The 15,019-nt window shown below is 31.6% G+C and overlaps 1 protein-coding gene across 3 annotated transcripts; it reads left to right on the forward strand.

Moving 5' to 3' along the window:
• Positions 1-84: 84 nt before the first annotated feature.
• On the forward strand, positions 85-12,713 carry LOC123673683 (cold shock domain-containing protein E1). 3 transcript variants are annotated; one of them, XM_045608286.1, is made up of 13 exons: positions 85-237; positions 1,886-2,452; positions 2,947-3,120; positions 3,231-3,388; positions 3,521-3,900; positions 4,695-4,902; positions 4,960-5,139; positions 5,193-5,471; positions 7,091-7,417; positions 7,494-7,687; positions 9,353-9,686; positions 9,802-10,046; positions 12,197-12,713. In XM_045608286.1, exons 2-13 carry the CDS (start codon positions 2,359-2,361, stop codon positions 12,378-12,380), a joined length of 2,757 nt encoding a protein of 918 aa, XP_045464242.1. In that variant the 5' UTR covers positions 85-237; positions 1,886-2,358; the 3' UTR covers positions 12,381-12,713. The 3 variants fall into 3 exon arrangements, with proteins under 3 accessions (XP_045464242.1, XP_045464239.1, XP_045464240.1); XM_045608283.1 differs by having other exon boundaries at positions 167-293; XM_045608284.1 differs by having other exon boundaries at positions 188-366.
• The last annotated feature ends 2,306 nt before the right edge of the window (positions 12,714-15,019 follow it).

The raw sequence follows: 15,019 nt of genomic DNA on the forward strand, positions 1-15,019 counted from the left end.
AGCCTCCCTGAATAAAGGATTCATCATAAAATCAAACTTTGAGTTGTAATGATTTTGGAAACTATTTTATTGATATAAACTATTTTAATCTAATATTTATTTATGTATTTTTCTCATATTATTGAATCAAGTATTTTTTTCACTTTTTTATGGTTTTACGGATTGCTAGATGGAAGCGAAATGTTGACTGTTGACATTCAACATGGCGGCATGTCGTCAGTGCTGTGCTGTGTCGTGGTGAGTTGAAATTTTGTTCAAAACACAACCAATTCAATGCGAAATAATCAAAATATGTACGTAAGATGACAGCAATTTATATTATTGATTAGAATTATGCCAGAAGTGGACCCATTTCGATTTGAAAATGTATGTTTTGACAACCTGAAATTTTGTACCCCAAAAGTTTTAACAAAGATCATCCTCATTTTAGTCTACAATTCTTTCTTAGTATAATATACTGAAATAAGTTTTCAATCAGCCAATTCGGTAATATTTACAAATATCTCTGAATGTTATTGAAACCGGTAATATTTGCAAGAAATCAATAATTCTCCTCTTGCGGTTGTAGTAAGACATTGCTTCTTCGCATCAACATTTTATTTTCCTTCATTAGTTTATTTCAATTTTTTTTAACTTATATTTTCAGATATTTCAAATTATGTTCTTCAAATCATAGTTCGGTATACACACCTTGTCGATTTTAATACAAACGTTTGAAGAATCGTTTTTTTATTCGAATCTCGTTAGTTTTTTTCCTATTTTTTTTATTCCGGAAAATTATGACTTCTTTTTTCAATTCCACACATAGATGTATAAGCAACCTATATTCAGATAATTTGAGTATTTTTGTGAAAGCTAATTGAGCATTTTCAAAGTTTGTTTTGACATTCACTACCTTTGCTTTGTTTGAATGTATTGAATGAACGAATGATCTTTTTTTATATTTTAGCGGCAATAATAAAAAAAATATCGCTAGATAATAAATGTTAACTTCCTTGTTTTTTAAAGACAATTTAATGTTCCGAGATAATTAAATAGGGATATAATATTTAACGAAGAATAATCACTGCAAAATATTAACGGAGCCTCCATAGTATTTCCTAACCTCGAAATTGATTTTCTGAATTGATGAACGCTTTTGGATTGATCGTTCTTGAAATGAATTTCAAACATTGATATTTTTTTGATCCTTGTTATTTTATAGTCTCAATAATTATTGTTCAGTGAAAATTAAAAATAATAAATTATTCCCATTGTTACATTTTTTTATTTAATTCAATATTTTAATACCTTTTCAGTTTCGCCATTGTCGTTTTATCTCATTTCCTTTAGGTAGAATATTCAAAAAACATTTGTAAAATGATGTAGTTGCCTCAATAGAAGAAAGTAACGTATTATTGAATTTTGAGCAGATATTCAGTTAATATTTTATAGACTGAAATCGCTCTCCTTCTGTAAGATCCTGATAGGTGTTCTGAAATAAAATAATAATTTTTCATTTTCTTGAATTTGATATTAACAAAACATGAAAATATTAGTTTGCCACCTATTAACTCTACAAAGTAATTAAGTTAATTGAAAGCATCTAAACTGCAAGACTTCAGACATTTTCGATTTCTGGTGTTTTAAATGATCTTATTCTCCTATTATCTTTAAAATATTAGTGAAGAAGTCTGCTCCTGCTTCCATATCCAACAGAATTATTACACTAAACTTCTTTATGAAGTTCAATGTGCCCTATTCCTTACTTGACTGAATGCTTCTTTGCCTTTCTTTTCATTTACATTCACTGTCACTTCCAAATTATTATATTTGATTTATTAAATGAAATATTTATTGATGCAGTTGACCAATTGGCGTTTGAACTCAGTATTTTTTGTTTCAGCTTGTGTAACTAAGGAAAACAAATTTTATCACAGAAAATTGGAAGTAAATTTACTCTACTAGCCTTGTTAAATTATGAGAATAACAGCACAAAACGCACCCAGCACGCATTGAAGACATCTGAGGATTTTTATTTAACTTTCTGTTACATTACAAATTTTGAGTGACTGTGAATTGTATTTTTTTTATTTATTGGGTTGTTTTTATCATTCTATTCACATTGTGAAGTAAGTTGTTGACCACTCGAATTACAAAAGCGATTGATACATTGTGAATTGATTTCAATCTGCACGACTTATAAAGTCGTCAGCATTAGTTTTGGACATTTAGTGAAATCGGCTGCCATATTGACTTTGGGTGTACATTTAATATTGACGAAAACCATTCTGTGATATTCGCTACAATTAAGGAACAACTAACAAAGAAAGTCGGAAATAATCATTGTATACACATTAAAGAAGAGATTCAGAAGACATGTCAGGCAATCCTCAGTGGAAAAATTTCCAGCCGCCTGACATCATGAATCAGGACTCTGCCATCTTGGATTTAAAATCCTTGGGAAATACTGGTGAGAATAAGAGAATTTTCTTTAGGTGTAAAATATACTAAGCTGAACAAAAATATATCAAATTGATCTGTTTTTTAATTGTATAATTACATTTGGAATATACTATTTGAATTTATTTCAGAAACTGATGCGATTATTATTTAGTAAAAGTTTATTGAATTGAAATTCAAAATTTTATCTTTCCTTTTTGAGGATGGGTTCTTTCAGGAATTTCTTGACTTGTCAGTAATAACACGATAAAGCATAGCAAAAAATTGTACTGAAATTGGTTAACCTGTTCACAAATAAATAAATTAATGATTTCAATAATCCTCTAGTTCAGGTACTTGCATAAGTAAAATCTTTAGATATAATATGAAATTACTTTCAATAACAAATTTTTATAGAAAAATATCTAAATATAGAGTCCGAGATTTGATTGAAATGGATATTTATACTGGAAAAAATATGACTTAAATAGTTGAGAATATGTTTTGATTGATGTTTGTCACTAGGAAAATCATCTCAGGCATTCAATTTCAACCGATCAACATCGTCATCCCGGTTCGTACAAGAATTTCCACTTCTTCAGGATAAATCTTCTTCATCAAATGCTCCCTATTCTAACAATGGCATTTATGGCTCATCCAGTGCAACTCAAGCCGGAAACGGAAGTCGATTCTCAATAGGTTTGTAAAATCTATTAGCACATGAATTTAATATTAAATACATCTACTAAGCCTTATAATTGAAAAACATTATTACGTATAAACAATGATTATATGAAATTTATTTGTAGGCACCTTCTCTTTGGACTCAAACAGTGTATTCAACAGCTCTGGAGATAATAACCCCAACATTTTTTCATCACCCCAGGCCAGTGCAAATAATTCCAGTTTTGACTCCAATTCTACCAATTTGGGAACAAGAGAAACTGGCATAATTGAAAAGCTTTTGGTGAGTATACAGCGATTATTGATATGATTTTCATGATTGCTGATGAGCAATTCACACTTGGCAAAATAGAAATTTATCTAATTTTTCAAAGGAAATACTTTTTTTAATGGATCTATGTTATTGCTATTTCAGCACTCCTATGGTTTCATTCAATGCTGTGAACGACAAGCTCGTCTCTTCTTCCATTTTTCTCAGTTCAGTGGAAACCGTGATCATTTAAAAATCGGCGATCCAGTTGAATTTGAAATGACATACGACAGACGAACTGGAAAGCCAATCGCAAGTACTGTCTCTAAAATCGCTCCTGAGGTAGTAATGAGCGAAGAAAGAGTTACGGGTACAGTTACCACTGAAGTGAGAGGGGAAGGATCAGCAGGTGACACCACAGGACGGATCAGTTATGAAAATCGGGGCGAATGTTTCTTCCTGCCATATACCAAGGACGATGTTGAAGGAAATGTAACACTAAGTGCTGGGGACAAAGTTAGTTTCCAAATAGCTACCAATAATCGGTATGTGATACATTTTTTCAAAGATTAATTTTTGGTATTATTTTTATATAAGTTTTACGATTTGTAGAATTTGATTGAGAAGAAATCCATCTCAGTCTTCTGTTCTGAGTTTTTCTTGGAAACTATAAGTACTATTCCCATACAAACATACATAACTCGTAAATTGAGGTATAAATATAAAAGAACTATAGCTATATTTGTTGAAACATTTTTAATGCCTTCATAATTGTGGTTAATAAAATGGTTTATAGGAGGAAATTGAAAATTTCACACTATGATTTTTGTCATCTCTTTGATAATAAAAAAAAATTTAATCTAATGGAAAAAGTTAATATCAACCTGGTACTTTTTTAATATAGGGTAATTTTAATTCCAATATCAAAGTAAAATTTTTCAGTATTATTGAGGCGCAGTTGCGATCTATAATTGCATGTTTTACATTCATGTGTTCTTGAGTTAGCTGAATCGATATAGTAAGGTAACTCATTATTTTGTGATAAATTTAATACAGATAGCTTTTATAATTTAAATAACTCTGAATAGCAGCAACTGTTTTTTTTCTATACAGTCAAAAGTTAAAATTTGTTTCCCTGAACAATTTCATTACAAAGAAATGAAGCTGAATCCTTCAAGATAAACTTCATTTACCTTCTTCTCAACAAAGAGAGTTAGCTTGCGGTAATTTCCACTGCATTTCACTTCTGAAAGGAAATTATAAATCATTATATTTGTATTTTTTATTCTTTATGATTGGATATTTTTATGTGAAATAGCAATGCCTGATATTGTTACAGGGGGAATTTGGGTGCTTGTCATGTTCGTCTAGAAAACACAGCTCATCCTGTGAAATACCAAGGCGTTGTATGTTCAATGAAGGAGAGTTTCGGATTCATAGAGAGGGCTGATATTGTGAAAGAAATATTCTTTCATTTCTCTGAGGCAAAAACCAAAGAAGAACTAAGACTAGGAGATGATGTCGAATTCATTATCCAAACTCGTAATGTGAGTTGATTATTAATTGTACCAAGTTTTTTTTAATCCATTTTTTTCCACTTTCAGGGCAAGGAAGTAGCATGTAATATAACACGTTTGCCGACTGGTACCGTAATTTTTGAAGATCTGAAGCCTGATATTATAAAGGGTCAGGTGTTGAAACCACTCGATAAAGCTCCCAATACACGTCATCTATCTGATCCTCTTCCTGGTAGAATAAGATATAGAGCCCCAGATCATTCTGAGGTAATTTGTTTTAATAGGTGAAATTAAGTGAAACATCTTTTTTCGATATACAGGTGGAAATTTCATTTGGTGACAAAGATCAGAAGGGCGATTTTACACTTCGTCATGGCGATTGGGTACAATTTTGCATTGCCACAGATAGAAGAGATGGACTCAATAGAGCCACTAACATATCCTTGCTAGACGAAAGTTTCCTCGTTTCAGGAGAAAAGCGAGAGCAAGGTGTAGTGAGCAGTAGAAAAGATGGTTATGGTTTTTTGCGATGTGTCGATAGAGAACCAAAATTATTCTTCCATTTCAATGAAGTGTTGGATTCTGAAAGAGAAATTCAGGTAAATTTACAATTTGTTTACTTGGGTTGCTAATTATTGGCTCATTGCTTCCGAGTTTACCGAAGGTAGTGAAAGCGTTTTCTTCACTTTTGATATGAAAAAAATGTTCCATCTCTGATTGCAAAAGGCATTTTAAATCATTTTGAACAACTTTGTTATCATGTCTATTTGTCTGCACATCCTTCAACAGCCTTTAATTTCATAATTCTAATCGGATTTTGATGAAGTTTGGTATGGATTTTCAGGTTGAGACTAGAGATGAGCGATACCGTGATTTCTAGATCACGTTGTGAAACGTTCCTGTTCCTTTATGATATCAGTGAAATTAAAGCGTGACGTGATCACTGTTGAGGTATCGGGGTCCTTGCAGCACGGTTCGTGCTGCACGGACCCTAACCAAATCCGATACCTAAACAGTGATCACGTCACGCTTCAATTTCACTGATATCAAGAAGGAACAGGAACGTTCACGTTTCACAACGCTAAGCACGGACCGTGCATGTTATTCTTTTGTCTTTCTGTTAATTCTTTAGAGGTAACAGATTTGTGGAATATGGATATGAATAATTTTGGACATTGAAAAATAAATAATACCTACACATACAATAATTCACATGTGAATATATATTGATAATATTAAGTGGCTGATACTGCATCAAATAAAATAAGAGAAAAACAGAAAAAGTAACGATCAGAAATGTACAAAAATATAGTAAAACCAGTTATTGAATAATTAAATTTCCTAAATATATTTGATATTTTCTATTAATTTCTGAGCTAATCAAAGAATTGTGAATTCTCTAAATGAAAAGGTATGATTTTTAGGACATCGAATAATAAATAATAAGCCATATGCATATATTCAGACGTTTATTTATTTATTTAATAAAAATTATGAGTAATCAACCTCCAAACAAAATACACTCATGTTATAATTATATATATCAAAATAGTTAAGGGGCTAATAGTGTAACAAAAAAATAAGAGAAAAATTAAAAATTTTACAACAAAAAACTCAGAAATGGGTAGTTAAAACAGTCCCTAAATAATCGAATTTCCCAACTATATTTGATGAATTTTTCGAGAGAAAAATACAATTATTCCTATTCATTCTCCACTAACGACATATTACAATTGAGGAAGAGAATCATTTGAGTTTTTTTATAAGTTAGCCTGCTTCGACGTTCTGTTAATATTTGTCCGGCTTTCGAAAACAATCGTTCGCACGGAACTTATGTTGCTAGAGTGCATCAGTAAGTGCCGACAAAGGTTCCGAAGCAATAAAAACATCAGGCTGGCTTCATAATTTACGATTGCACGGACGTTGATATGCCCTGAAAATATCTGTGAAATGTTCAAACAGTGATCCCGTCACGCTCTGTATTCGTTTTTCGGAACCGTGACTATCTGTGACAGTCTGATATCAGTGATTAAATCACAGTTCGTGAAATATCGCTCATCTCTAGTTGAGACATGCATCAATTTAATTTTTTTCGGGAGCTGATAGTGTTAAAAGGCTGACTGGGAAGCATGGCGCCACACCCATTGACAGATAATTTTTATGCTGCTATTATGAACTATTTTCAAGTTTTAAACTTATGGCTATGGTTATTTTTCAGGTTGGTGATGAATTTGAGTTCACCGTCATACAAGATCAAATTAGTTCATTCTCGAATAACCGACAGAGTGCTATACGTATGAAGTGGCTTCCACCTGGCACGGTTCAGTTTGAAACTTGTGTAGAATGCGAGGTGTTGGGGGTTGTTTGCAAAGAAATTCCACTCATAAACTGGACTACTCGTAGTCCGTCCAAAGGGTTAGGAAATGGTGAACATCAGCAAGCAGAACCTGGTCTTATAACTTATCAGGCGAATGGTCAAAAGAAGAATATATCTTTTCATCTTAAGGATATTGATATGAAGCAATATCCCAGACTTGGAGATAAGGTGAGTTGGCGATTCGGAATATTCTTCGATTTCCATTGAAAAAAAAAATGGGACCTCAAGTTGGTACTTCTTTCAGATCAAATTCGATATTAGTCAGGTAAAAAGAAACAAAGAACTAATTGCTACCAATATTGAAGTTGTCCAGTCAGTAAATGGAGTTAAGATAGATCGAAGTAGTCAAGTTTATCAGGGATTCATAGCAGCTCTAAAGGATGGTTTTGGTTTCATAGAGACCATACAGCATGACAAAGAAGTGTTCTTCCATTTTAGGTTTGTACATGAAATGATTTATCTTTATTCAAGATTTCCTGAATGAGACATTACTTCTGAACTGCTATTTGCAATTCATTTATTCTTTTCATATCTTAAAAATTAAACTGTTAACCACCAGTAATGGTAATGTGGAAGAAAAATTTATATATAACAGGTGTTTTTTTTACCTACATGAGAAGTTTTTATGATTGTTTTCTTTTGTTGGACAATTGTGAATGTCAAACTGTGTTGACATTTCTGTTCACTAATTTAGCTTGCATCGTTTAACTCCAGACTACGCTTCCGAAATGTGGACATTTACTTTGAAAAAAGTTAATCCATTTGTGAAGTTCATAGAGCAGTTCCCATTTTACAGTTAACATAATCGGACCTTTGAGCAAGAAATTCGTACAGTTATTTATCGTTTTTGCACTAATTTCACTATTCTCGTTTCAAAACCATTAGCAAGACAAAGAAGAATATTGCTGCTATAGCGCAAAGTGTTGAAAAAGACGCCAAAATGTCGAGTCATAGTCGTTCTCAACTAGTCGGCCTTTGTCCTTCGACTATATGGAAAATTTTATGTGAGGTTCTTGGATTACATGCCTATAAAATACAGCTTGTACAAGAATTAAGGCCAAATGACCATTGTTTACGTCGCATTTTTGCTGATTGGGATAATACGCTCTATTAGTGATGACGTCACACACCGCCATTTTAGTTCTCCTGTCAGTGTTCGGAATCCAAACAATCAAATTGTCATTCAAATTAGTACGTTGTCGTTGAAGAAATTGGCTTATTTTGATAAATAAGATTATTTAAGGAACGATTTTACTATTAATTGATAGACAGAAGGCACGAGATTAATGCCATTAAGTTGGAACTTGAAGTTCAACTAATAAACACGGCTTTATACAAAATTTGGGGAATGATACAGGATTCAAACTTACAGGTATTAACCTCTTTCCTTCTGTCTATCAATTAATACTGAAATCTTTCCTCAAATACTCTTATTTATGAAAATAAGCCAATTCCTTCAACGACACCGTACTAATTTGAATGACAATTTATTTGTTTGGATTCCGAACACTGACAGGAGAACCAAAAATGGCGGTATGTGACGTCCCACTAATAGGGCGTATTTGAAGCTGGCCGAAGATGGACGTTTTACAAAAGAATTGTGTTTAGTAATGGAGTTCTTTTTGATTAAATGTCTTCGTCAATAAGCCAAATTGCCATATATTGAGCCAAGATAATCCTCGAACTATTAATTAATCACCTTTACATCGATTAAAATTGACTGTTTGGTGCAGTTTACATGCTGGAGACATCATCATTTTTTCTTTTGAAATGAGGAAGTAATAGCGAGCGCTATTAGGCCATGCTGACTGTTTCAAAATCATGGAAGGGAATTTGTCTATTTCGGATTAAATGAACCTTTTAATTGAGATTACAAAATTCTGTTTTTTTTTGCATTTTCTTGCCATGAATTCGACACCCCACTAAAATTTCGTCCTTGTAAGAGTCAGGATAAAAAACATTGAAAACTATCGAGTACTGGACTACTTTTTTTATAATGTCATCTGGAGAAGAAAATAGAAATGCCCACTAAAGTTTGGCAGAACTCTACCCTGACAAGAAACTCTTAATTCTAGTATTTTTTAACTCCCCCTTTTTTTGCAGTAACTTCGATGGTGACTCAAATACCTTAGAATTAGGTCAAGAAGTGGAGTATAACTTGGGTAGTCGTGGCAACTCTGGCATCTGTTCTTCTGCCGAAAATGTTCGTGTCATTCCTTCAGGTACCATAGTTTTGCCACAGGCTAATGGAGATATCTTAGATGGCACAGTTATACGACCACTTAGGTCTGTGAACCCAGACCAAACAGACTATTCTGGACTCATTCAGATCAACAGTGAAAGTCCTGACGATGTTCCAATTGAGTATGAATTTGGTATCATGGGCCTATTGAATAAAAGAGAGTTGCTGCAAGTTGGCGATCAAGTCCAGCTACAGGTAAAAAATAATAAGCTATTTTAAGTATCTGTTGAAATAACTCAACGAATAAATACTTCCAAAATTTCATTCTTTCCATACTATTAGGATATTTTCTCAAATCGATCTTTTTCAGGTTGATGCCACAGGGAGAGCTGCTAATATTGAAGCAGTAAGAAAGAAGCTACGTGCTAATGTCGATGCTATTAAGGGACATTATGGGTTCCTAGCTTATGAAGTGGAAGAGGGCAAGAAGCTTTTCTTTCATATGACAGAAGTTCGTGAAGGTGTAAGCCTTCAAGTTGGCGATACTGTAGAATTCGTGTTGGTTACAAATCATAGGAGTGGGAGATCATCTGCATGCAGTGTGGTTAAAATTAAGTAAGTGTAATATTTCATTAGAAAATTTCATTTTGGACAAATCATCAATAAAGGATGTATCAAGATATTGATGAATTAGAGTTTTAAGAGCCTTTTGTATTAATTTGACAAAAAAAATTATGTCAATGATATGCTTTGGTATACTCAAATAATTAATTCGTATCATTATGTCACAAAGGACGTACTGGATTTGACAAACAATGATGTGAAGTGAACATGTTTTTCATTTGAATTTTTTCTACAGTTGCATTTTTTGTTTTTCTGGAAATTTTGGCATTTTTTCATTTATTTCGAGAGTCCGGACTGATTAATTCTTTCTATAAAAAAAAATTTGAAACTACATTCAATTCTAACCTCGAACAGATTGCTATAATGAGAATATAATGGATTAAAATGATCCTTACAATAAAATACTATAATTTACAAAAGGAAATGTTTGAATCAATAATGAAAATAAAAACTTTTGTTTTTGGCGCTTGATTGTTTATAAAGGGTTTTTATAAATTATTACATCCTATAGGTATTTGAATGGATCTTTGCTGGTTTTCACTAATGCTGGCAACTATTCTCTTCAATAAAATTTCGAAATTTGCAATCATGAATTGTGTATCATCAATTCGTATTCAAATTTTGTGAACTAACGGTTCCGACTTGACTTGAAATTGTGGTCTCATTGAATTTTTCTCTTTTGATTGCTATTTTTTTGAGAAATACTTATGTTAATTGAAAATATATTCTTTTTATATGCTCAATAAACATATCTGAATAAATTGGGACGATTTAAAAAATCTATCAAATAATCATGACTCACAACAGATTGATATAACAACCCTCTACTAAGATGCATAGAAAACCTGGTGTGTCTACTTTAACTTTTAAAACGGGAGATTTTTCTGATTATACCTACTTGATTTCGAGAGATCGCGTCTGTTTCAGATGGCGTATACATCGTTTATATTTGACATTCCTCTCGATTCTCGGCTCTCGTGACTAAGATGTCTAAAAACATGGTGAATGCACTCGTCAAATTTTGAATGCAATGACATTCAACCAAATTGAAAATAGTAGTTTTAGTTCGTGGCGGCGCCGCAATGTCATACTTGTCATTTCCGTTGATTTTGATTGGATACATTAACTAAAACCCGATACTGACCAATCAAAAGCGACGTGTAACCGAGTATGATCGTGCAAAGTCGTGAAACAAAACACGAAACGTTTGCTGAGATGAATTCAAATATTTGTAATAGAGAGAGTTTATTGGTATTTCAATTACAAGAATTACTTCCATAGATCATAACTATAATGAAAGATATACATATATAGGTCCATAATGGCACAAAACTCGTAAATAATAAATAACAAGAATCTTAATTTGTTGATAGCGTCACCTACAGTTGACATAATGAAGCTTATCTAATATTCTCAAAATTGGCAAAACAAAAGCTAATCAGTTCATACACCTGGTTTTTAGACATCTTACTCGTGACCTTTGATTATAGAACAATAATATTGTATATTCTATGCTCGTAACAATCTTCTATACTCTGTCGTTATATTCTATTCGTTTCATTAAAAATTTGATAGGAACTGAATTGTAATTTATTGTGAAAGTTTATGAAGTCTAAAATCATTATTTCATTTTTTAACGGCGCCAGACAGATAGCGGATATTCGAAAATTTCTGAAGAGCGCCACCTTATAGAACTCTGGTGAAGCAGAATACCAAAGCAATAGCTGGATATCTCAAAAAGTCTGAAACAAAATTGGGTGGTAACACACCAGGGATTCTATGCATCTTACCCTCTACATTCTACAACAAGAAATGCATGATAAGTCAACTTGGTGGCTTTGTCCACAGATAAAGCTACTGTGCTGAAGCTTAGAAAATCCATGATGCTCAAGTTCATGATATTTTAATCTAATTGAAAATTAATCTGCAATTAAAACTTAAAGATGAACATTTTGAAAATATACTTTAGAATGTTGAATTGAACTCCCATCAAAAAGTGTCAATCAAGTTGAATAATTCATTGATAAGCCCCTTATACTATACCCAATAGAAGTCTTCTTTTATTTATTCAATTGAAATATTTTTTATTTTCAAAATTTCACATGAATAAGAATTTAAAATAACCATCCTAATTTTTACAGTGATGTTAAAGCTAGACCAGAAAGATTAATAAGTCGCCTAAGAACAATATCTTTGGATGAAGCTGGACCTAAACTGACAGTCCTCCGTCAACCAAAGGGCCCAGATGGAACAAAAGGGTTCTCTTCGGATGCAAGAACAGATCGTTTGCCGGGGTTGGTAAATGAAAATTTGATAATGTGTTAGGAAACATCGACGTTCCTGCATGCATTCCCATCTTTCGCCACCAAAAAATTTACAGATAAACTGAGAAAGTCAGCTGCAACTAGTCTCTTCGTTCGATTGGCTTACAATTGGGATCTCGTCGAACTACACTGTGATGTCCTTTCAAGCAAAATTATGTTTTTTGTAGAGGTAACATAATTACTATAATAGTCTTGATGTTTGTCGGGGTCCTCCATTCCTTATTCTGATAAATATGAAATTCTCTGAATCGATTATTTCTTATGATCTATAAAATATATTATATCAAAAAATGGACAACTGAATAAAAAGCATGACTAATGAAGAACAAAATAATTTTTGTGTTCATTAAAAATCCATTTCCCTAACATAAATTTAAGTTAAATTTAAGTGTGAATATTCGAATAAGTGCGGGCCAAAAATGTTATTCTTTGTCACGTTAATCGAATGATATCAGAGATCCAAGAGATTCCTTTTGTGAGCCATGAGTAAGCAAAGAACTGATGATTACCAGCTTATCATTATTATCTCTTGATAAACTATCATATTGGCAGTTTGTCAAGCTGTATACACGTATTTTGTAAGTGCTCTATCTACTACGTATGATTGATCAATTCTTATTAATGAAAACTTAAAATGAGTTTTCTCTTGTTGATATTGAACAACCTGAGGAATAGATGCTGGGGTCGTTCAGAATTATTAGATCTTATAATTTTAAAAAGTTTATATAGGTTATTTATTTTAGCTATTTAGTGCCATGAAAATAAGGACTTTTATGTTTAAATTTATTGTTATTTTAACGTAGGGGGTGAATATTTGACATACGGTTTGACATACATTTTTGATATCGAAAGAAACTTTTTTTTTCTTTTGTGTCAATCTTCCAAATTCAACTTTGGGGAAATAAAGTTTTTGAACTTAAATTACTAATCCGAGGAAGCATATCTATATATTGTGAAATGTGAACAAATCTCACCCCCTATATGGTTAATTGTTTCATCTGTTTGAATTTTTATGAAAAAAAAAAACACTTCCCAATATTTGCCAGTGAAAGTATCGAACATTTTTGTCTTTTAAGAAAATTGTCAAATTTTTCTATTTCTTATCTTGAAGAAGAATCTTAAAATAATATCTACATATTTTATTTAGATCATTAAAACAACTATTGTTGTGGAATTATGTTGAAAATGATTGGTAAAAGGAAAGTCTTTTCAATAAGTATTTTCCAATTCTTTCTGCGAAACAGAAACTGATGAACAATTTAAATCTTCATAAATTAAGTGTTTTTTTTTTCTTATATTTTAAAAGAAATCAACTGCAAAATCTGTCGAGATTATTCTATTTGAAGTTGAGCCTACCACTTAGTTTTGAAAACTAACAAGTTTCTCTAATGATAAGTTAAAAATAATTTTTTTATGGAAAAAAATCTCAATTGGAATTTTTTTCTGAACGACCATCAGACAAAAACAAAAAATTAATTAATAGGGTTGTTAGAGCTGCATTCACAACATTGAAATCTTTGGCTATTTCTTGAAAGTTTCCATCTTTTGGTAATTCAGATTTTCTGGTTTTAAAATTAATTATTTTTCTACAATTCCTGTTTGAAATTTTTATTTCCGATTATCATGAATGCATAATTCGTAATTCTTTTTTGAGAACTTTATAGAATAAGGCTAAATCACTTTGAGAGAGTATTTTAGTAATTTTTGTATATTTAATTGACAACAGGTTAAGCCTGTATTCCAAATATATATAAATTAAACTTGAAATTGAATTTATTTTGAAAAAGATGGTAATTTCGATATTGGTTTCTTCGAAAATAAGAATTATTCATATGAGAAGAAAAGAAAATAAATGGCTGAATATTTTAGCTGGTATGTGAATAAAGCATATATTCAGCAAATATCGGTATTTCTGGTTTTATACAACATAGATGAAGTTTTGTATAAACTTGTGAACAGAATATATAGTATTTATTTTAAGTTTTTTTTTCAACATTTTGCTGTACTAGATGATGACTTTGCTTGCAAAAAATTACAAAAAAAAAAAGAGTAAGTAAACTAAACTATGAAAATGATAAAATACTAGTAAAGGAAAAAATAATCCATTGACAAATATGAATACAATGAATTTATTGTTAGAGTATATAAAGATACAATACTGAAAAAAAATTTGCAGATGTAAGGTGACTATTAGAATATTGTCCTAGAGAAGACTGCGTCAGTGAGTTTATTTTTTAAGAGGTACCTAACAAATTTTTGTAACTTTCATTTTGATACTCTGTTTAGATACACCATTGACTCTGCGGCTTGGCAGTCTTGGCAGTACCCCCAACAGTTCGCATCTATATATTGAATTTACAAGGTTTCTTATGCTTTAGATCATGCACTCAGAAAAATGTTAAGAAAATTTTAGCTTGGTACTACAATTACTTTCTACATCTAGATATTTTTATTATGAGTTGAAAATAAGGATGGCATTGAATTAAGGGTTTTTTAATGTTGAAAAATTAACTGTACTGACTATGGTGCCTTTTGGAAATTTTTTTAAAAATATATTTTTTAAGTAATGAGTTGGGAAAAGATGAATATTTCAAATAATGAGTACTGAACAAAACAAACCCTCATTTGGAGTAACTTTTA

The sequence above is a fragment of the Harmonia axyridis genome, chromosome 2 (assembly GCF_914767665.1).
Source record: "Harmonia axyridis chromosome 2, icHarAxyr1.1, whole genome shotgun sequence".
Classification (NCBI taxonomy): Eukaryota; Metazoa; Arthropoda; class Insecta; order Coleoptera; family Coccinellidae; genus Harmonia; species Harmonia axyridis.

Coding starts and splice junctions, on each gene's coding strand:
- LOC123673683 (XM_045608286.1), top strand. CDS start 2,359: ATGTCAGGCAATCCTCAGTGGAAAAATTTCCAGCCGCCTGACATCATG. Junction 3,121..3,230: donor CGGAAGTCGATTCTCAATAG/GTTTGTAAAATC, acceptor ATTTATTTGTAG/GCACCTTCTCTTTGGACTCA. Junction 4,903..4,959: donor TCATTATCCAAACTCGTAAT/GTGAGTTGATTA, acceptor TTCCACTTTCAG/GGCAAGGAAGTAGCATGTAA.